A 24,590-nucleotide genomic window follows, 5' to 3' on the forward strand; every position below is an offset into this window, starting at 1 on the left:
TATGAATATATTGAATATATTATAAAATGTAATTTATTTCTGTGATCAAAGCTTTAGTGTCACATGATCCTTCAGAAATCATTCTAATATGCTGATTTCTCTTCAAGAAACATTTATTATTATTATTATTATTATTATTATTATTATCAGTATTTAAAGCAGTTGAGTAAAATTTGTTTCAGGATTCTTTGATGAATAGAAAGATCCATGCTGAATGACCAGCATTTATCTAAAATAAAAATCTTTTGTAAAATTATACACTAAACCATTTAAAAGCTTGGAGTCAGTATTTGTAATATTAATTCAACATAATAATAATGTGTTTTGCGGTGCTCAATTTCCTACACCTTCTACCTTATTTTGTTTATTCTCAGGTTAGGTAAAAATAGTCGAATCTGCCCTATCGTATAAGTAATTTTCATACTCACACCATAGGCTTCAGAAGACTCCTCCGTGGTCTGTTCAGTTCAAGTCTATCAATCAGAGTCTTTTGGCATGCAGGCTTCTTGGTTATAATAAAGTATAATTTTATTGTCTATAGGTTATATATTTTACATACAAATACTAATATATACAATAAAGAAATACAAAAGAAAATAAATTGCTATCTTAGTCGTTCGAAGGCTTCAATGGCAGGTCGTCTGGCACCGGAGAAGTGGTTGCAGAGAACCAGCATCTGATCTCCTCATCGCAATTCAGTCCTTTATACGCAGCAGGTGCATTCCAAAGTCCTGAGAAGCCATAAGTTCTGGAAATCCCCTAAGCAGTTGTCTATATAAACTCTTCCATTTTCGCATTCCTCTTCTTTGGATTCTTCTATGCTGCTGTCTTCTTCTCTTCGTCTACAACAGAACATCCAAATTCCTTTCTCTACCCAAGCTTTTATCTAATACAATTTTGTTTCCTAACTATGCTCTTGCTAATACATGTTATAGATACTTTCAATAAATGCTTTCAATGCAACAAGTATGGCGTTTCTTTAATAAACCACTTTCAATAAAAACGTATACAAAATAAATGTGTGGTGTCTTTCTTAATAAACCACTTTCAATAAAAAAGGGAAGACATACTTGCAACAATACTACTTGAACACATTTCTCAACAAATGATAAATGTTTTTGAGCAGCAAATCAGAATGATTTCTGAAGGATCATGTGACTGGAGTAATGATGCCAAAAAAATCCGCTTTAAAATCACAGGAATAAATTACATTTTAAACTAGAAAACAGTTATTTTAAATAGTAAAAATATTTCAAAATGTTACTGTTTTTGTTGTACTTTGGATCAAATAAATGCAGGCTTGGTGAGCAGAAAACATTAAAAATCTTACTGTTCAAAAACTTTTGACTGGTAGGGTATTTATTTTTTGAAAAAACAAATGGAATATAAAAGAATAGAATAGACAGGTAAGTGCTAGGCTTAATTGGTAAGGTGTGAAAAAGATGTGACTTTTATTATTATATTTTTTTTATTTTACTTTTTATTTTTAAAGATGTTTAAACATCTAGTAAATTTTATTAGTAACATTTCTGCAGTTTGGCTATTTGCTAATTGCATTCCCCCTATTAAGTTAAAATAAATAAATAATGAAATAAATAATTTTGTAGTCCATATGTGACCCTATTTAGCAGAGATACAACTATTTGAAAATCTGGAATCTGCAAAAAATCTAAATATTGAGAAAATCGCCTTTAAAGTTGTCCAGCTGAAGTTCTTAGCAATGCATATTACTAATCAAAAATTAAATTTTGAAATATTTATAAGTTTACTAAATATCTTCATGGAACATGATCTTTACTTAATATCCTAATGATTTTTGGCATGAAAGAAAATTTGATAATTTTGACCTATTCATTGTATTTTTGGCTATTACTACAAATACACCCGTGCTACTTAAGACTGGTTTTGTAGTCTAGGGTCACGTGTGTGGAAGGTGAGTCAAACACTGTTTCTGTAAGATCGCTTTTACGCAGACAAGTTGAAGAACCAAGCATACTTGATTTTCAGCTTAACACAGCAACGCTTGTTTAAAAATATTTCGTATTTGTTTTAGTGTGTAATACTAATAACATAACCAAAACTATTTTGAATCATATTTCGAGTCTGTTATTACCAATACGCTATGAAAAAGGTGTCCACTAGATGGCAGACACACACCTTTTATTGTAACTCCGTCTCTTAGTAGAAGCCTTCTTTCCTTTTTCTTGTAGTAAAGTGCAGTCAGACTCAGGAGGGCATAAGGATGTATTATTTTATGCAGTTTATTTTAGTTTTATTATCATAACATAGATTAACTTTGGTTTTTAATTGTGTCAGAAGAAAGCCATTATAATGATAATTCTGCACTTGAATATTCTGCTTATCTATGCTGGATGATTGCAAAGAATCATAATGATAAACCATAGTAATATGTTTATTTTGGAGGGAAAACGGCTTGTCCAATAGACAGTAATGAGATTCAGACTTACAGTATTCCTAACACTAAGCCTAACCATAAAGCTACAAGCAGAAATCAGCAATATAGATTTCCAATGTAGGCATAATTGCTAAAATCAATTTATGTGACCTTAACAATTTATGTGATTCTAAAATAGCAAGGTTCTACCTACGCAGCTGACTACATGATAGCAGTAATTGTGAAGACAGAACATTTATTTTTATCTTTGGTTTCGAGGCACGGTTTCAAGTACTTGTGATGTTGTCCATGAATACATGTTCTGTGAAAGCTGATGGGCTAAGAGGAAAGAAGTATCTTCTCATGTTCAAGGCTGTTGTCGTGAACCAGCTAAAGCAATACGGAGATAGAAACCAATGGAGTTGTAAAAGCAGTTAAATGCTAAGTTTTTATGTGTTAGTGAATACATGAGGTGTGTCATTGACCTTTATGGCCTATAGTTGGCTTTTAGATATAGGGACACCATATCTCGTGCTGCTTATATGAGCATTATGAAGAACTAAAAAAAAAAATGTTTTTAACAAGTAATGCTTCATTATTTTCAATATATAAAAATCAATAAATGAAGTATAGCGTAAGTATATAAATAAGTATTCAAATTGTCTTTCAGACGCTAAATCTAAACTCAATAAAAGACACTAATAAACAAAAAAAATATATACAACTAATGATTATTTAAGAATATATATAAATTTTTCCATCTAATAAAGGGGTGAGTATCATAAATCCACCAAATCCAAGAACTTAAGAGTATATTATTAACAATCTTCTTGGATTTCTGCAGTGATAAAAACTGTCAAATTGATTGTTATTTTCATGTAAATATGTGCAGGAATATTCAAACTAAGATTTTGATATCAATGTCAGGTTGTTCTTTAGGACTTCCAAAGACCAGCATTAATCAGAAAAAAAAAAAAAAACTGTAACATTATATACACCATTGGAGTCAGTATTTGTATTATTATTTCAACATAATAATAATGATAAATGTTTTTTGAGCAGCAAATCAGAATATTAGAATAATTTCTGAAGGATCATGTGACTGGAGTAATGATGCCAAAAAAATCAGCTTTAAAATCACAGGAATAAATTAGATTTTAAAAAAATGAAAATAGGAAAGTTATTTTAAATAGTAAAAATATTTCAAAATTTGACTGTTTTTGTTGTACTTTGGATCAAATAAATGCAGGCTTGGTGAGCAGAAAATACTTCTATTAAAAACATTAAAAAAACTTTTGATTATATAAGAATAATTGTTAGTAAATATATTCAGCTCATCAATAAACCAAAAAGGAATGTCTAATAAAGGGGTGAGTATCATAAATCCACCAAATCCAAGAACATAAGAGTATATTATTAACAATCTTCTTGTATTTCTGCAATGATCCAAACTGTCATAATGATACAGTTATTTTCATGTAAATATATGCAGGAATATTCAAACTAAGATTTTGATATCAATGTCATGTTGTTCTTTGGGACTTCCACAGATGCAAATGTAGCTCATTGTTATGGAAATTGACGAAATGAAGACCGACTCTCAAACAAGATCATTTAATCCACATTTCAGTAGTTAGGGCTGCCAATTTAAAGTGCTTTACATCAATAATATACAAATATGCAGATGAGAATAAACAACCAACATGGACATGGAATAAATCAAATGTACAAAAACAGTAATTATTGTTGCATCTAATTTAACAAAATGTCCTAACCCATCACTAAACAAAAAAAGGTATCACAGGATACATAACAAATATATGCATTGCACATAGCCACTTAATACCAGTGATTTCTACAGCTGATGATAATATTTTTAAGTGGGACGTCAATTTTTTTTAATAATGCGATTTTCTAGAACTTTATATAAATTATACAGTACATACAGTGACTCTGAAAACACTCTTTTGCAAATGAAAATGACTTCATTACAGTGTAAGAGCTAAAATACTACAGTACACACTTGCTTAATCCAGGTCTAAAGGTCAACAGTGTTTTGCAGAGGAAAAAAAGTACAGTTTTATTTGACACAGCAGTATTTCTAAAGAACACTTATGTCTGTCCATCAAGGCGGTAGAAGAGGGGGTTTGAAGGTGCAGGTCCCAGCGCAGTGACGGGGAGTCAGCATCTTACACGAGAAATGGTGTAGTGCGTCGTGAGCTTCTGGGAAAAAAGTGAATTAATCATTTAAAACAAAAGCGGCATTTGATTATATGTGTTGGTGTGTGAGGAAAAACCTGCAATAACTGCAGTGTGGCTCAAATCTGGTTCTAAAAAGTAACATCTAGCTGTCATGGGTTATTAAAAATATTCAAGGTCACACTTCTGAATACTGTCACACTGTGCCTTCTTTGACTTCCCCGTTATTCTGAATGCTAATATTTGCTGGCCTTTGCTAGAATCAATTACCTTTTAACTTCTGCTGAATAGCATAACGTGTCTGTCTCTCATGGTCCAACTCGCTGCACAAAGTGTCTGCGCAGGAGAGACAAAGGATATCTCAGGTGTGGAAGACTAGTTTTTCGCCTTTTGTCTAAACTGGTACAGTTTTGAGCTTGATGTGTTTCAGAACCATCAGATCCCTGTCTATGCAAGTCCCTTATTGCATCAATTAAAATGCATAAACCTAATGCTTAGTAGCTTATAATAATTCCTAAGGACTGAACAAACTCATCTGAACTGCAGAAAGGACCAGGAAAGGTCCTTAAAGGATCAGGTGGTTTAGTGTGTTGCTGTTTTGTGAAATATAGCTAAAAGTTGTCGTGTGAAGTCGAACGCTTACCTCGAACAATCTGGAGTTGCTGCACCATTTCCTCTCTGTATGAAAGCTCCCTTTTCATTTGGTCTTGAAAACTGTCTAAGAAGAAATTGTGAAGTAAATTAAATATCAAAGCACATTTATGTTTATCACTATAGACAAAATAAAAAATGATACAGTGCTTTGCAAAAATATTCAGACCCTAATTCATTCTTTTGACTGGTTTATTAACTGCTTTTAAGTTTAAAGCACTGAAGCTTTGAACGGTTTGTATATGGCATTATGTTTGAAAAATTAACGCAGAAATATACTGTTCACAATATGTTTTAAAATTGTGCACAGTTTTGACATTTGAATGTTGTTCTAAGAGTAAGTTTTCATCAGTCTCTTCAGTATTAGTTTTTCCTGTGCTTAAATCATTGTTATGCTTCACTTTATCATGAGCTTTAAAATTTTATTTTTGTTGCAGTATTTATTATTTTCTGTACCATTCATTCTCAATAAAAAAAAATAAAAAAAAAACAGTCATGGATGTTGGCACATTATTTATTCGTATGCAAATCTCATCTTAATTTATTTTTAGCTACTGAGCTTTCTTGATTGTTGCATCTCTTGCAAGACTCCCTCTTGTTTACAAAAAATCAATAAAAAATATCAAAATATTTAAATTTGTGACCATGGACCACAAAACCAGGCATACCAGTTTTTTTTTTTTTTTTATTGATATTTATACATCATCTGTATAAATCAAAGCTGAATAAATAATCTTTCCATTGATGTATGGTTTGTTAGGATATGACAATATTTGGCTGAAAAACAACTATTTGAAAATCTGAGGGTGCTCAAAAATCTAAATAATGAGAAAATCACCTTCAAAGTTGTCCAAATGAAGTTCTTAGCAATGCATATTACTAATCAAAAATTAAGTTTTGATATATTTATGGTAGGAAACGTACAAAACATTTTCATGAAACATGATCTTTACTTAACATCCTAATGTTTTTTGGCATAAAAGAAAAAATCTATAATTTTGGCAGATACAATGTATTTTTGGCTATTGCTACAAATGCTTCTTAAGACTGGTTTTGTGGTGCAGGGTCACATTTGGAACGACTTAAATTCAAGCTATTGTAAGTTGATAAATAAAACAACCCATCTCTTCATAATAATAATAATAAAAAAAAAATCAAAGAATTAATTATCTGTTTAGGAAGGTGTAAAAAATACATTAGAAAGAATTTTAACATAAAACAACCTACCTTTTAGATTCTGGAATTCACGCTCCAGCTTTTTTCTAAGCTCAACTTGTTCCACAAGTTGTTTCTGCAATTCCTCTGTTAAAATAAATAAATAAAAGAAGCAGTTCATGCAAATGTTGTCAAATGACTACATAACTAAAATGTTATGCAATTGCTAAAACTATCATGGAAACCATAATTTCTAACTTACAAACAAAATCAATTGCAAATCTTTTTTTTAGCTTTTCTAAATGCAGCACATTTTGTTTCGTTTGCTTACCTTTGGCCATGTTCTCTATGTTTTTCTCAATCAAGGAGACCCTGCTGCCATTGTCCTTGCGCATTGATTCCTCATCTGTACAAACAACAAATACAGCATGAAGAAAACCAACAGACTTTTGTTAAATATTAGGAGGTCCAGTTAACGTTACGCACCATCATTTGGTTCCTTCAGGCGCTCATCATTGATGTTGGTTTGATCCTGTTGATTTTTGGGTTCCATTTCTTCCACCGTGGATGAAGGTTCTTCTTCATGTACGTCTTTAACTATAAGCAAATATACAGATTTTATGTTACAAATACGGTATGTTAATAAGAAATTTGTATTTTAAAAAACGAAGAAAGAAAGTCCACATGAGTGAAAATAGGCCTACCACTCGGTTCGCGTTGGTAAGTGGTCGTTGAACCAAAATAAGACGTGCTCATCTGATGCACGTGCTCCTCTCTTTCACGCGCATAGACCTGTAAAATTGAGAAGACAATTATTCGCAATTATCCAATTTGGCATTTTCTGTTACATAGAACGTTCGCTATTCTGATCTAATTACATTTTCAAAGAACTAAGATTATGAAGAGCAATATCCACTCACAACAAATTTCCTGAATCAATCAGTAAGCAGCGCGACAATTATCTTCACAATCTGGATGCATTCACCTTATTTACTCGTTTTAAAACATTAACAATAATTAGTTGGATTATTTAAATTAGATACGGATAAAAACACACGTTATAAAATTAAAAATAAATCGAAAAGATTTACTTATAGCTGAATGGAAAATAAACATTATTTTTTAAATTAAAAAAGGCATTTGCTTAATTTTAATTTTCTGAAGTTTTTTAGCAACTTTATATAGACATTATAGATTTTTTTTTATTAATATGGAGTAATAAATAATAATGTTTATGATAAATAGGCTATAACAATTACTAATTTCATAAAAAGCAAGCCGTTTAGCAGGCTATCCAACCTCGCTTTTTAAAGTAATGAGAAAAAAAGCTTAGCTTTTAATACTAAATCGCAGAAATTGCGCATGATCCTGTATTTAGTTACTCACTTCAAAGCGCGTCGTGTGTTTACTGCCGTGGCTCTCCAAATCAGTCGACCGCGTTTCACTTGAATTCGTCGTGTGTAGATCACTTATGGTGTGCATTTGGCTATTATCTTGGTCTTGACCTTTAACCCCGTCACTTTGCGCCACGGTCAAACCTTGAGGACTCCTTCGGTCATCCACAGACAGCTGCAAACACTCCTCATCATCGTGTACTTTATGTGTCTCCACGTCCACATCCGGATCGTCCACGCTGTCCACGTCCGGAGACACCGATCTATAACTAGAACTTTCACTCAAAAAATCTGGTGACATATAGCCGGATCGAGGACCAGAATACGGCCCCCTGTTTCCGTATAGTTTTGCGATGCTCTCAACATCTTTAACAACCGGCCTGAATGCAGATATGTAGCTTATTTTTCTTGGGGTGGCGGGTATCCCTTCTATAGACCTGCTCTCGTCCCCAGATTTATCCTCCTCGTTTCGGGTAGACTGAGTGCTGGAACACCGTTCGTTATCAAGTAGACTGTCTTTAGGGGTACTTGTGCTTCGGTCACTTTGCTCTGAAACGTCTAGATCTGTATGTCTGGTGCACAACACGTCAGATGGAGGTTTAGGTTGGGCATGGTGGTATGTTGGCATGGCCAAGCTGCCTGTTGTAGGCCAAAACATCGGAAAGGATGGATAGGCACTGTCCTTAGCGCTGGGCCAAAACACACCTGACAGGTTTGTTTTGTTCGGCTCTCCCATCACCACAGCGTCATCCTTCTTTTGACACAATCCAAACGCCGGGAAACCGTATGGATGTGGAAAGAGCGGTGGTGGAATTTTCTGTAACATCCCAAAACTCTTACTAGGCACCGGAATGACGGGGTAACTGCGTATGCTGCTTGGCATGGTCACGTTCCCTCTGTCATCCTCACATCGGAGAGTTTTGTGGGGCACCTCAGACGGTTCCCCCTGGGTCTGACCTCTCGATGCTTGCGAACTAAGCGAGGACGAACTGTCGGACCCACCGATTGGCAGCGTCCTCTTGCGGCTGCCGCCGTTAAACATGGCTTTGACGTCCTCCCAGGCATGGGACACATCATCCGGTGAGTTTTTATCGCTTAGTTTTAAGTGTCTTCTCCACGAATTGAAGTTTGCTGCGTCGGGTTGCGTGTATTTGGACTCCGGCGTGCGATGAGAGTGAAAGATGAACTTGTTCGGAGAGAAATACATGTTGCAGAATGAACACTTAATGCACTTCGCTCGGGAGCTGTTGTATCTGGCCGGGATGAAATTACCCCGACTGCCCCATGCACATTCGTGCGACACGTCAAAAGCGAAATTTTCTGGTAATTTCGGCGGGCTGTGGGCACCTAGGAACGACTTGCACAGCCTCTCGGCCTCTCGTTTTGTAATCATTCCGCAGCGTCTTGAGGAAATGGGCATAGCCCCCGCGCGTCTGAGAATCTCCAGCTGGACCGGAGTGCACTGCACACAAGTGATGCCCAGGGCTACGCGCCGGTTGTGGATTTCGTTATAGCTGTAGTTCTTCAGGAGAGTGTTGGATATTTGGGCTAGGCAAAGTCTCTCTTGACCGTCTATGACTAGTGAAACGATCGGTATTCCGTATAAAGAGGTCTCACTGACTTGGTTCGGCTTTAGAGTTGGGCCAGAGTAAGACTGCAAGTCTTGTTTAGAGTTCGGCGAACAGCTGGAGTCTCTTCCAGCCGGTAGCTGATTTGGGATAGATTCCATTCCTGGAAATCTGCGAAGATGAATATAAAGAATATTATGTATGCTGATTTACAAACTGAAACAAAAAACGACGTATTACACTCTTAAAAATAAACTTCTATATGAACCTCGAACACCAAAGGAAGCTTTCAAATGCAGAAAGGGTTCTTCATAGTTGAAAAAGGTTCTTTCGATTTTTAAAACGTTCTTCAAAATGGTTCTTTTAAGAACTGGGGAACCAAAAATGGTTCTTCTATGGCATCACTGCAAACACACCCTTAGTAACCTTTATTTTAAAGAGTGTATTGTCTTATTTCATTGTAGCCATAAAAAGCTAAAATATAATAATAATAATAATAATAATAATAATAACAATAGGCTAATAATAATAGTAATAATAGGCCCAATGAGAAGAAGAAAAACTGTACACGCTGAAATCATAGCTATTTAATGCCTCAATGGCCGCTATGGTAATCCATAAAATAAAAAAAAAGAATTGAACTGTCTAAAGATCTTTGTAAATAAATACAGATGACATATTTAACCCATTTTAATTTATTTATAGCCTATGTTTGTTTACACTGCAAGTTTACTTTTGTGTTGAACAAAAGGCAAACAAGTGTTGTGTCAACACCAGGGATTGTAGAGGAAAAAGCGGAAGGAAATGATTTCCTTGAGCCTTGCCAAAGAGCTTAACAAAGGTGTGAGAAGCTTTAAGCCGCATTAATTGTAATTACTAAAGGTGAGCTTTACGTTTCTGATCTGTTGATAAAGCCAAATGAACTATAATTAAGATGTTTGCTCCCTGTTTGCATTACAACACCTTTCTATTTTTAATTTCAGTAAAACTTAAAAATGCGCATGCAGCATCAATTACATTTTTTTAATACAGCCTATTTATACAGTGTAAAGGGAGTTTTTAAATAGATCGTGAATATTTAGCCCGTGTTTTAATACGCGTTATAGCAGTATTAAATGCGCTTTTGGAGAAATTGTGAATAAATACACAGAGTTTTTGGTTATTATCGAAGCTCCCCGCGATTATTAGTTTTTTGCCTCTGAACAGTTAAAGAAGGAATTTACACTGCGAACATAAACAAATCTCACCTTTTTCAGAAGAACGCGAAGTGCCTTTTATCTGTGGACGAAAGCGCGTACTCGAAACCTTTGAGTTCCTTGGATAAATGCGCTCTATCTGTCCTCTATTAGAGCGTTCCGGTAATCAGACACCTCGGAATCCCGCCGATCTGATATAAAATGTCCACGGGCGCTTGTTTAGCGGTTTTTCTCTTAGGCCTGATAGAGAGCGTGGACTTGCATCGTACTCGGCTCTCCCGCGACTAGTGCTGAGGTGTGCGCGGAGGGTGACCACATGCTAGTGCGGACCTCAACGACACAACCACTGAAGACATTCGACAGCGCTCAAGTGACAGCTAAACTAATGGCGAGGCACTCCCACTTAGCGCCAGCATATTTACATTAACTATTTGCCTTCGGGACCAATGGGGACGACAGTCAGTGCTGTCATTGAGGCCCGGAGACGTTTAAAGTTCACCACGTGATCTTTTAACACACGAAAGTGATTGCTTGTCTGCCAGTGTGTGCGGGGGCGTGCGTGGCATTTAGGAAGACTTTAGATTAGTCGTAAACTAAATGCTCTATGTAGGGTATGAAAAGGTTTGTTTAATGTGAAATAACACTTTCCGAGTTTGAACGTGGGAATTAGGCTATGGTGCGTTCTGAGGAAAACGGGTATGTTATTGTATGCTTTTAATAAACTAACACGTTTTGTCTAGCATAACGGTGAATATGTTTTGTTGTTGCATGCTTTTTAGATCGCAACAAAACCTAATAAACAAATGCAAAAAACTAAAAGAAAAGAATGCAAAATAAATAATCGAATACATGGAGGAAGAAAGGAAAGGAAGAAATGATCTAGGCCAAGTCGTTTAGGGAAACGTTTATGATGTTAAGTATTTACAAACTAGTCAATGACCACCGTCACACTACAACGAGCTCGTTCACGAATGTCAATGTCTGACTGGACCACTGTGTCAAAACCTATAAACGATATAAATTCACTCATGCACGTACCAAGAAAAAGTTGAAAACTGATTATTTATTTTGCGCACAACTTACCATTTATTTTATTTTGAAAAGGAACATTTTATGGCAACAGCATAAATTAAAAGAGTGCATAAACAAAAACGGGGAAAAAAGGGAATGGCCTCAAGCCTTTTCATCTATATTCAGTGTCTGTTTAAAAATAAACTAAGTGTTATTGAAAACTGCTTGGTGCCGGGGGACTTATAGGCTAAGCAATGATTGTCTCCGGGGGCTATTTGGATCGGTGTGGGTTAGGGGTGTGCTGTTGCCCGCATATGTTTTAGTTCCCACGGGTTAGTTTAACTTTTAGGATCGATCATTCTTATGAAGACTAAGCGTAATTCACAACGTTACACTTTAAATTCCGCTTAAAAGCCGTGTCTGTATTAATATTTAAATATTTAAGATTTAAGGCTACAACGCAAAATCAAGTGGATTCTATCTTAAATGGAATATAGAGAGCATAGCAGCAATAATTATTAATAATAGCATATTAATAATAAAAAAGGATTACAATAAAATAGCTTAATAAACCCATAAATTATGGCTACAAAATGGAAAAATGGTGTGATGGACCACCATGAAAATAAAATTAAACATCTTTTAAATGTTTTTAAAGCGTTACCAAAACTAAAGAGAACTATCTTGCTTTTTTCCTCGTTATGTTTAACTGTTCATGATAGTCTCCAGAATGAAAACGAGCGCTTTCTGCAATATTGATAGCGGAGGGAGGACCTGGGGAGGGAGTTTGGAGTAATGCGACCCAGCCCAGTGCTATTGACTTTCACAGGCAAGAGACTTTCTTTCTCGCCAACAATAATTACCATTTTGGACTGTAATTATTCACTTCTTTTAAATTATTCAGGGACCGAGCTGAATGCCATATTGTTATCCATTATTTCTTTTACTTACCCATCATGGTCGGATTCGGGGCAGGTACGGGAATCCGACTCCTCACACCATATTTAATTTAGCCCTTTTGTTGATCCTTCAGAAATTAGAGACCCCTTTCTAGAACAAAGAACACTTAATATGATCGTATGCATTATCTTGGTTGTTATACTGATAATAAAACACTAAAATAATTATAATGTATTATTATTATTTAAAATGGAAAAAATGAAAAGTTTTTAGTAGTTTATTAAACGTCATCAACCGAATGTTAATCGGTAAATGGAAGGGAGATACTTTATTATAGTCTCTATTCAACATTTCCGCATAAAAGACAGAGACATACATACATGCATGAATCCTTTTTTTTTTTGTAATGTATAGGCTTATATATTATTAAACAAGCAAATTTGAATCCCTGTTAAACATTGCAATCTAAATGACTAAAAAAAATATTTCTAAACGTCATCAATTCAGTTTAGTGTTTAAATAAATGTACTGAATTACTGTTTATTTTTTAAAATGTATTTATTTATTTATTGCAGGCTAACTGAAGTCAAAACACACGATTAAACACATTTTCCTTTTAAAAACTCATTGCGTTAATTTAATGGTCTCATCATGAACATAAAAATAGCCTTCTACAAGTAACAGCCCACAAAGCTCGCTGAACTTTCTGAATAACACTAATGACGACGGACATTTCTGCAAGAGATCTGTTAGGCATCAAGATGATCAATTACGATGAATTCATTAAGTCGAATTTGTTTACGATTAGGCTAATATTACCCTTAGGCTAAATATAAACCCATTGTGTTTTAAGAAATTACAATTTTCAAATTGTATGATTTTTCTTTTCAAAATATCGAGGTAGGTCTGTTGAAAAAAAGTAACAAGCCTGGCCAAACGCAATATTTCAGGCTTAATTACTATTGGATTGCACGTACTGGCATATCGACAGATTAGAACAAGAACACTGTAGAAACCGTGTTGTGTTGTTGTAAAGCGTCAGGGAGGTTCCAGTGACCCCTATTCATTCCTGTTAGACAGCTCGTTTGGACAAGTTTAATGGTCTTTAAAGAAAGAGCAGACGAAATGTAACTTTCTTTAAAAGTTACAAGCCAAAACCTATAAATATGAACATTAAATAAGCCCTTACAAATTCGCCTCAGAATGGAGCTTGAGAGTAAACACTATTTCTACGAGCTATCAGCATAAAACCATGACCCCAATAAATTTAATTTTAGGGACAAATCAATCCTCTTCTCCTTTATCGATCCTCGCTAGCTCGCCACACTTGGCCCGCGTTTCAACGCCTTTTTTGTTTCACTTCGAAATAGCATTTCGATTAGATCCTTTATTAAGAGCGGATTGCTCCAAAAGGATCGGTGTGGCCAGAAAATTAAATGGTGACAATTTAATTACTGGACATTGATAAAGGCGTCCCGGTAATAGTTGTGTATGAGGGCTGGCACGCTGTGTCAACCCAGGTGGACTGAAAAGTGAAGGCTGTGCAGCACACACCACACAATACAACGAGAAAAGGCGCAACAGCTGCACTACAAATGAGCGAATGAAAAGGCCGTGGGCTTGTGAATGGCGAAGCAGTCAGCGAATCACACCGGGTTAATTATTTATGATCATTTATAAGTTAGATGTTTTATTTGCAACGGTGTTTATATGTTTTGGCAACATTTTAGTGAGCGAAAATTATATTTGGGTACCAGCAGTTTATAGCTAAATGTAAACGCTTTGCGAACAGAATTCGACTTTGCGTTCGCTAATGGCTAACCGTGTGTATCGGAATAAATATGACAAATTGACCAGACTAAAATGTACATTTACAAATACATCCAATTATCATTAAAAAATGTATCTTGCGCCTTGAATGTCACTGAATAATTCTCAAAAATGTACAGAGAAGTACAAAAAAACGAGTGGAATTTTGTTTCCGAATATACAACTAAAAGCAGGCTGCATTGTGCAGCTTGAGAAACTAATAAGTAAGATCAGTTTTGAGAGATGGCATTAACCCTTGTCTTGGCTCCTATGTCCCTGGCCCCTCTATTATTGATATAAGTGCGCACACAAATAAGTTTTTATGCTGCTCTGTCTCTGTCCTCCACCGTATAAGGGTCAGGGTAGGGTCACCTGATGAGGTATTGAGGTTGCCCATTTGTGAGTGGCAGCTTCGGTAATTTTACTTGTCAACTCAGAAAATTAGGTAGCAAACAAACAAGGCTTTTAAAACGAACTTGTCACTCTTGGTTTCCTTGACACAGGGTCACTGTGCTTAGACTCCACTAGAAGATTTTAAATCGCAGAAACTAAAAAAAACCTGCTAGGTTAATAGTATTTATTTGGCTAATACACATAAAAATAAATGAAGAATCAAGTGCAGTCATTCCTAAAATTAGGCCTATGACAGTCACATTTATGAACATTAACTTAACAACATAAGAAATGATCAAAAGCTTTTTAGACAGAGAACAGAATGAACATTATAAACAGTTTTAAAGTAGGCTGTAAAAAGTCAGCCTCTGTTATTACACCATGACAGCAAGAAAAAGAGAAAGTTATTAAGAGATGAATCAGGAGGGTCATTATGTGGATCATGCTTACCTTTACAAGACTGAAGGAAAGAAAAACTCATTTAAGTGTTCCTACATTAATCACAGCCTGCACATCAAACTGTGATAATCACCTGAACACTCCATTAAAATAAAACTGCCAGCCCTAGGGAAATCTCACCTTACTCTTTAATTGTTTTGAGGCTTTGATCGGCTTTTTAATCCAAGATTAATTTATGCATTTTTAAATAACTCTACATATGATTAATAAGCTTGAAAATTAAAAGGAGTCTAAAGCAATTATAACAAGTGGTTGGTCATCACCTCATTAGATGGTGTTGGGAGATGCAGTATGTCTGTGCGCGGCAGAGAAAAGCGTGTTTGTGTGAGAGTGTGTGCGTCTGAAGCACATAGATTTACATAAGACTGTCCGTACTCATACATTGCAAACAGGAAGAATAGCTATGCAGCTGTTTATGTGCATTGCATAATGCATACCGAGGCTGTATGAGTTATGATATGACATGCACTCGATGAAAGGCACAAGCGGCGCTAAGTGGGGAAATAGGAGAGAGTAGATTGGCAGAATGAGAGTGGTAGCTAAAAGGGTCAGTATAATAATGGGGACTTTACAGATTTACATACTAATAGTTTTATTCCCATGAAAGTAAAACGCAGCTCAGAGCTCCCAGACTGCCGGCCATGGCCAATTTCAGTTCCACAGCACTGGCTCTATTATTTTGGGAATAATGTCTCTTTTTAACTAATTGTGCTGTGGAGTAGCACAGCAGCTTCTCTGAGTGTAGATTTACACCAGCCCTTCAAAAGCCACATAGTCTGTCAAGGTCAAACAGGAGAGCAAAGGAGCTTTGGCCATTTGTGTATGTGTATGAATGTCACGCTTGAAAGAAACAGCAGCAGACAGGGATGTTAGGGAAATCTCTGGAGTGAGGTGGTGAGAGAGAACTGAGAGTAAAACCAGGGGTTCCTTCAACCTGCTAATGTGTAAACAAGACATCACTCCACTCCTAGCCTGATGCTCATCCTCGTCTTTAGAAACCCTCCTCGCGCTTTGGCCGTCGGCCTCAACGGCTCTCAAATGCATATACACAAACTCTTCTGCAAGAGCTGGGTAGTAACTGATTATATCTGCATTGTGTAATCAGATTCCAAATATTAACTATGTCTTATTAACAGAACTAAGGTTCATGAAGGAAAACATCTGTATATTTTCTATAGTTTTTCTTTATATACAGTAGTTTCTGTTTCTGTAATAGTATATAGTTAGGTCAAAAGTAAGTCAAAAATTTGTCCAAATGTGTAATCCAATAGATTACATTAACTACAATTTTCATCTTGTAATTAGTTTTATTTTTCCATTATTATGATAAGATAATAGCTAGACAGGAAGCGACATGGGAGGCAGAGAGAGAGGGGGGAACAGGATCGGGAAAGGTCCATAAGCCAAGACTCGAAGTCGGGACAAAGCACAGTGGTGCTATGGTGTTTCATAATATATATAATAATAATATATAGTGATGTCAAAAGTAATCTAAAAGTTATCAAAAAGTAGTTAAAATGTGTAATCTAATAGATTACGTTACTAACTACAATTTACATCTTGTAATTTAGTTTGCCATTTTTGTCTTTTATGATAGCACAGTAGCTAGACAGGAAGTGAAGTGGGAGGGAGAGGGAAATGGAATGGGGAATCCATCCATCCATCCAAAACTAGGGTTCATGAAGAAAAAAATCTATATTTTCTATAGTTTTTCTAAATATAGTTTCTGTTTTTATATAATATATATACTAGAGTGCGGATAGGGCCGCATTTTTCTGTCCGAGCTCGGCCCGCGTCCGACAGAGCAGTAACCGAGCCCGACCTGAACCCGACAGGCATTAAGATATTTATGTCCGAGCCCGATCCCAGCCCGACACAGTTAAAATCTTTTTTTTTTTTTTCTCTCTCATACTAATGACACATGCACTTTTTTGTGTGGAAAGCCCGCTTTTATTAAGCAACTGTAGGAAGGCGTTCGGAAATGTCAACAGATGAGCGCATCAGTGCACACGGGGCAAAAAGCGCTGTTATAACACAGGCGCACTATCGCGGTGATGTAACCGAGCCCGACCCAAACCCGAGCATCCTTTCTAAATATCTGTCCGAACCCGGCCCGGTGTATATGTATGTATGTGTATATATATATATATATATATATATATATATATATATATATATTCTTTTTGATTCTTGAATCTTATTGGCCGATAGGAGTGTGCTATTAGAGCAATATCAATATCAGTATTGATCTGAGGAATAAATGCTGTATCAGATGCAGGTAATCAAAATCGCTCAGTCCATCTCTCTATCATAATACTACACATAACAGTGAGCTTTTAATGCAGTAATACAATAGGATTTCAACAACTCAACGTTCCTTTGTTGCTAGTTATAAAATGACGTTTTGGAATTAGTAACGGAGACTTGTGCTCAGCTGTTAAACTGTCAAACTGAGATTTGAATCTGTGGTGGAAGGAAGTAGTTCTGCACAAAAGAGGGTTTTTAAAGACACTCCTTTGTTGTTTCTTAAGTATTTACACACTCGTGCCATCAAACTGTTATATAAACGCAATATCACAGTTGTAGTCCTGAGATATGGCTGTATATCGGCACATTGTGATCATGGCCGAATCACAGCAGTTCCGATATACAGCCATATCTCATGTCTACGAGTGTGATATTACTCATATACAAAAGTAATCTAATAGTAATCAAAAAGCAGTGTAAATATGTAATGTAATAGATTACATTACATATTTACACCTATCTATCTCTCTGTTATCTATCTATCTATCTATCTAGATAGATAGGTCAAAAGTAATCTAAAGTTAATCAAAAAGTAGTCCAAATGTGTAATCTAATACATTCCTAACTACAGTCTTCATCTTGTAATCTACAATCTACCCGACACTGCCTACTGCAAATCATAACACTTTGTCTTGCATCTGCTGTTCTCTCTAAAGCATGTCACTTTATCTTACTGTGGGAGGTCTGTGTGTTTGAAACAGATTTATATCATGTTGCAAACTGCGTTTGTAGCATGCATTTATCTCTGCAAATTTGAATTGATTTTTGAATTTATACCACGCATTAAAAGTGGAAGGCATTATAGAGGTTATCTGCGACGTGCGTATGCGTGTCTGAGTCTGTTCACAACAGCCACGAGCACAAGAACCCTTTTGTCACAAACGGAGCCTCATCTGTCACTGTGGAGACCTGCTCTCAGGAGAGAAGATGGGAACAAAGGTGCTAAAAGGCAGTGTGACAGTGAGGGCATCCTGAGGAAAGGGGAACCCTTTCACACACAACCACAGCTGTCAATCATTCTTCAATCACAAACACGCGCACAGCACGCTCTCGCCGCACGCTAACATATAGAGTCCAGATTGACTGACAAAGCTCTTTTATACTTAAGAAAGAAGCATTTTACAACAGCTGCACTCTTAAAAATAGATGCTATAGAACCATTTTGGGTTCCTCAAAGTATCTTTCAGTGAACAGTAAAATATATATAAAGATGGATTTGTTTCAAAGTTAAAGAGGTAAGAAAGTACCGCTTGACCTCATTTTGACCGATTTTTGCAGGCCGCAGAAAATGCATATTAAATCTGCAAAAGAGCATCACCTCAAAAAGGCAGTTCCATCACCTCAGCGTGTTGGCCAATAGTGCCAATCACAGAACGAGCCTCAGCCCGCGATAATGGGAATTATAGTAATGAAATCCGGCGCCTGGGCCCGTGCGCCGCCCGAGGCGCTGGTATACTATAGCAGGGCATTAACATAAAGATGCGACTTGCTTGTTTTGCGAGGTCTATCAGAGGGGTAGTCCACAGAGATAATAACTATTAGTAAAAGGACAGTGCTTTGCTGGATTCCAGCTGTGGAGGCTACATTTCCATACAGATGGAAAGGCTCTAGAGGGGTTATATGTATGCAGAAAGGAGCAACTGTGTGGGGTGACGCCATCGGCTATCTTCAACGAGAGCCCTGATCTGATCTTCGTCCTCCTCATCATCTTTCCCTGTAGGAGTAGCAGTGAATTAACTCCTGCTATTAGAATACTGAAAGTTCTCTGCTGAAAGAGGTGAGATTGAAGGTGTGTGTAAATTCGGGGCTCTTTATGGGACCATTGTACAATGTGCGGAAATCAGTACTCTCAGAGGTACCAAGTGCAAACAGCTTGAGCGATCTAGGTGTGACCATCTGCTTGACATCTCTAACAGGTTGGAAATGTGAGAAAGTGTGCAAATATCAAAGTCAAAGTTTTTTAACTTGTGTTAAAGGGACAGTTTACAAAAAGTTACATTTTGCCATAATTTACTCATCCATATCATTCCAAACTTGTATGACTGTCTTTCTTTGACACTGACTTTCACTAAATGGACAAAAATAGTGATATTTTGAGTCATTTTTAAAAAATAAAAGCATTCCATATTAGTGCTGGGTGGTTTGACCAAAAATCTGTGTCACAGTGGGGTTTTTTTTAGGATTCTGGCGGTTTATCACGTACAGTTGAGATGAAAAGTTTACATAAACCTTGTAGAATCTGGAAAATGTATATAAAACCAGAGGGATTATACAAAATGCATGTTATTTTTTAATTTAGTACTGACCTGAATAAGATACTTCACATAAAAAGATGTTTACATATAGTCCACAAGAGAAAATAATAGTTGAACTTATAAAAATGACCCTGTACAAAAGTTTACATACGCTTGATTCTTAATACTGTGTTGTTACCTGAATGATCCACAGCTGGATTTTTTTCTGTTTAGTGATAGTTGTTCAGTTGTTTAGTGTCCCTTGTTTGTCCTGAACAGTTAAACTGCCTGCTCTTCTTCAGAAAAAAAAAACTATTTTTTTTCAGCATTTTTGTATATTTGAACCCTTCCCAACAATGCCGGTGTGATTTTGAGATCCATCTTTTCACACTGAGGACAACTGAGGGACTCATATGCAACTATTACAGAAGGTTCACACGCTCACTGATGCTCCAGAAGGAAACATGATGCATTAAGAGCCAGGGGTGTAAACTTTTGAACAGAATGAAGATACATTTATGCACATTTTTCTTATTTTGCCTAAATATCATATTTTTTTCATTTAGTACTGCCCTTCAGAAGCTACAGAAGATACTTACATGTTTCCCAGAGGACAAAATAAGTTAAATTTACCCTGATCTTCAAATTCAAAAAGTTTTCACCCCTAGCTCTTAATGCATTGTGTTTTCTTCTGGAGCATTTCATTGTTGGAAAGGGTTCAAATACACAAAAATGAAGAAAAACCTGTGGATCATTCAGGTAACAACACAGTATTAAGAATCAAGTGTATGTCAACTTTTGAATGGGGTCATTTTAATAAATTCAACTATTGTTTTCTAACATTCTAACAATCTAACAGATTCTGCAAGGTGTATGGAAACTTTTAACCTAATTAGAGTATAATTTCAGAATTTAAAGCAAAAACAGAATGGTATGACTTCGTGAAAATATGCTACATAAAATATATCTGCACAAAAAATTCACTCTCTGACAGCAGGTGGCGCTTATGGAACAGCAGCATTACAGTGTTTTTTGTTAATACTACATTAAATACTTTTTAATACTTTTAAATACTACATTAATATGCATTATATGGAGGTAAAATTAAAATAAAATACCATCTGAACTTTTTCTGAAGACAGTAAGTTCCCCTCAGAGATTCATTCATATAAACCCACAAACCAAATTCAGTATTTAGGATTTTCTTCCAATATTTAGCTTGCTCTGTCTGCTACAGTATTTTCTCCTCTTTGCATTTGTCTTCAGTGTCTCTGGGTTTTGTTAACGGCTATTTACTGGTTTATTTGCCCAGTTAAAAAAATTGTTGTCCAAAAAAGTTGTGTGTTATTAATAGTTCTAAAAGTTCTCTAACAATTAGTCAGAAGTGTATGAAGTTAACAGGGATCTCCTGTCAATTCACGACGCTGTCTACTTTTCTTAGGCACTTGCACTGGTATGCTGGTTTTTTGAAAATTCATACCGTGTGCAATTTAAACCTGCTTACCGTTAGAAACGGTATATCGTCCAGCACTAGTTCATATCTGTACAGCCAGTATTTGGTGTAATCAGTACAAAAGATTCATAGAAATTGTTCATGAAACAGAAAACACTGACTGTATTATGTATGTATTATTAATCTTTGTATCAGCAGCCCTGATAAAAGGATTATATGATATGAGAAAGAGGAAAGAGGATGGGATTTTAGGGTATAGCCTGTTAGCATTTGATTAATTATGCATGTGAGGGCTACACTATAAATAGCTATGGAGAGATGGGTATTGGTCCTCTAATGACCAGGCCAATGTCATGCTTAAGGCAACTAGTTTGTGTAAATAAGGCCAGCGGTCTACAAACAGCAGCTGTTACACACACACATAAAATGACCTTCTCTCATGTCTGAGCACTAGCTCATATTTTTATATATTCGAATACACTAATTTTTTTTAAACCATACATTCAGTCTCAATTCTCTTCTCTTTCTACATTCACTAGAGCAATATTCATCTCTTAACAGGTGGGTAACAGAAAGGAATAATGACATTATTTAGATTTGCCCTTGATTAAGAGCTTAGAGTTAGTCAGAAGCCATTATGTCCCTTCTGGGTTATAATCACAGTCTACATAATGTTTTTTTTTTTTTTTATCCCAGCACCTGAACCCCTTTTGTTACTTGCAGACAATGGACATGAAGTGCGCCACTGTAGAGAACAGAAGACAGCCCAGACACAGTCCATCAGGAATATTCCGTGTTTAAGCAGAATCTTCTCAATAATTAAGCGGTATTACACAAGTAAATGTGCTGCTGTAGTGAACGTCAGCTTGTTTGTGATTGAAGAACGATTGACAGATGTAGATGTGTCTGAAAGGTTCCTCTTAGCTCAGATTCAAAGCACAAATGCAAGTGTGATATTTGCTTGTATCCAACAAAACAAAAGACAGCTCACCCTCCAGGCATCCTAGGTGAATATGACTTCCTTCTTTCAGATGAATCCAATCAGAGTTAAAAAATATCCAAGCTTTAAAATTGCAAGGGCAGATGTTTCTCTTCATCAGTATAAAACAAGTCCAATAAAATGTGTCCATCCACAATAAAAAGTGCCTCACATGACAATATCCATATTTAAAACATAATAATCACTTTATTCTAGTTAGCGCCAACTGGTCGTACACGGAAGCCCTTCTGGGTGAATGACGTAGGACGTCGACATTGCGCATACGCCGGAGAGTCTTGCACAAACCAACGTTTGTTTGCAGGAGCAAAGGAAGCAAAGTTTCCTTACTTTAGCAAAGGAAAACCAGTCTCCTCCTAGCTTATACCGAAATCCTCCAACATTTTTCTTTACATTACTCATTTTGTACATTTAATTTGTGACCGTCGTTTTGATCTCTTTGGGGCGCGTTCGTCACTTCTTTGTTGTTGCAACACGTTCTCACTCCCAACTCGTCACATACTGATGCTTGGTCAGGACCCTTTGGCGTCACATTTTGACGCACAGGGTACCCCTTCAATATCATTTTTTGACGTGCAGGGTCCTCCACTGCTTTATATAAGAAACCCTTGGCGTCAATAAAGCTGATGCTAAAAGGCACTGGGAATTTTCCCGTCATGATTAAATAATACATTGGGTAATAATATTGCCCTTATTGCATATGTATTGGGGTGTGATTTCTCAATGCAAATAGTGACAACAGTTTTATTTATATTACACTATTTACACATTTACGAGTAACCCAACCCCTGCCCCTAAACCTAACCATTTGTCAATAAAACACATATATAACAGGGAGATACAACTACAGTCACAATTTATTTAAAAAATATGAATATTCCAAGTCTTCGGGAGGCAAAACGATTGATTTGTGACGATATGTGACGACTTGGGAGTGAAAACGTGTTGCGCAAGATAGATTAAAGTACTTAAACAGGAGGCCTTTATTCACCCTCCAGAGATCTGTGAGGCACTTTCTATTATGAATGGATGCACTTTATTGGACTTTTTTTTTTTTTTTTGGACTGATGAAGAGAAACACCTGTCTGAAGTTTGGAAATTCCAGGATAATTTTTAATATAACTCAGACTGGATTGAAGAAAGTCCTACAGCTAGGATGACTTGAGGGTGAGTAAATAATGGGCTAATTGTCATTTTTGGGTAAAACTTAAAGGGATAGTTCATCCAAAAATGAAAATTCTTTCATAATTACTCACCTTCATGTTGTTCCAAATGCGCAAGAACACAACACAAATTAGGATATTTTAATGAAATCTGAGAGCTTTTTAACCCTGCATAGACAGCAACTGACAAGTTCAAGGCCCAGAAAGGTAGCAAGGACCTCATTAAAATAGTCCATGTGAAATCAGTGGTTCTCAACCTTAATTTTATGAGGCTACGAGAACACCTTTTGTGTTCAAAAAGTTTCATCCGTGTTAAAATCAATATGGCGTCCAACTTGCAGGTTTATAGAGTCCAATGTTGTTTGGACCCCAATGTTCTTCAAAAAAGGTTTGCATTCTGCAAAAATAAAGGCACTAATACAGGTGTGGAATTACAGGATAATGAGTAGAGTATTTACTTTTAAGTGAACTATCGCTTTAGGTTAAGATCTGCCGAGTTCCAACCGAAATCACCATGGTTACCAAACAGATAAGATTCTAGATCAAGGATGTTTCTGCATTATGACCTCAGAATGAAAGATATTTTCATCAACATGTTAATGATAGCTGAAAAGCTAAAGTTCAAAACCATCTCTGTGAGGCAAAGTGCTCAGACTACCACGAACACGATGTTTAGTAATTAAAAGAAAGATTTGATCTCAGGTCGCCAACAGTGAACAACACCAGACCTTCCAATTCAAAGCGAATTACAATCACGGCAGAGAGAGAGCTGTTCAATTCTGCCGTAGCGAATACGGTGAGAACTCAGCCGTGACATCAATCTCATTCATGTTACATACCAAAACAGTCCAGGAGATGCTGTGAACATAGCAACAATCACAACAACACAAGCGAAACACAGGGGCAATAAGTGCAAGCTATCAACCCTCACAAGCGCAATCTAATTGAAGCTCACAGAAACACCTCTTGGCGGCTTTGCCTCAGCCCTAGTAACCTGCCATAATGCATTCGGCCATTTAAATTAACTCACAACATTTCCCCCCACTTTTTTTTTTTTAGGTGAGAGGGGGTGGAAAAGCTGTGGCTGCTCAGATGAGCAATGTATCATTATCCAGAGTCCTGCATCCCCTCCTAACTGCAGCACCGCAGGCTAGGCAGCCTTGCGTGAGCTCCATCTACTGAGCCAGGCAATCTGGCCAGCAGACATGCATGTATTCATAATGGCAGCAGCCTTTCATGTAGGAGAGAGACAGAGAGAGAGGGATGAAAGCTCTTTTGGAGGACACTAATGCTCGTCATTACTAAA

At 36.4% G+C, this 24,590-nt stretch overlaps 1 protein-coding gene across 2 annotated transcripts; it reads right to left on the minus strand.

Moving 5' to 3' along the window:
• Nucleotides 1-4,001: 4,001 nt before the first annotated feature.
• On the minus strand, nt 4,002-10,888 carry skor1b (SKI family transcriptional corepressor 1b). Of its 2 annotated transcripts, none has more exons than XM_073850826.1 (8): nt 10,610-10,888; nt 7,787-9,533; nt 7,105-7,192; nt 6,887-6,997; nt 6,732-6,806; nt 6,473-6,547; nt 5,238-5,312; nt 4,002-4,615 (listed from the first exon to the last, which is right to left on the minus strand). In XM_073850826.1, the coding sequence occupies exons 2-8, from the start codon at nt 9,521-9,523 to the stop codon at nt 4,521-4,523; spliced, it is 2,256 nt and encodes a 751-aa protein (XP_073706927.1). In that variant the 5' UTR covers nt 9,524-9,533; nt 10,610-10,888; the 3' UTR covers nt 4,002-4,520. The 2 variants fall into 2 exon arrangements, with proteins under 2 accessions (XP_073706927.1, XP_073706926.1); XM_073850825.1 differs by having other exon boundaries at nt 4,002-4,618.
• Between the last annotated feature and the right edge of the window lie 13,702 nt (nt 10,889-24,590).

Source organism: Garra rufa, chromosome 11 (assembly GCF_049309525.1).
Source record: "Garra rufa chromosome 11, GarRuf1.0, whole genome shotgun sequence".
Classification (NCBI taxonomy): Eukaryota; Metazoa; Chordata; class Actinopteri; order Cypriniformes; family Cyprinidae; genus Garra; species Garra rufa.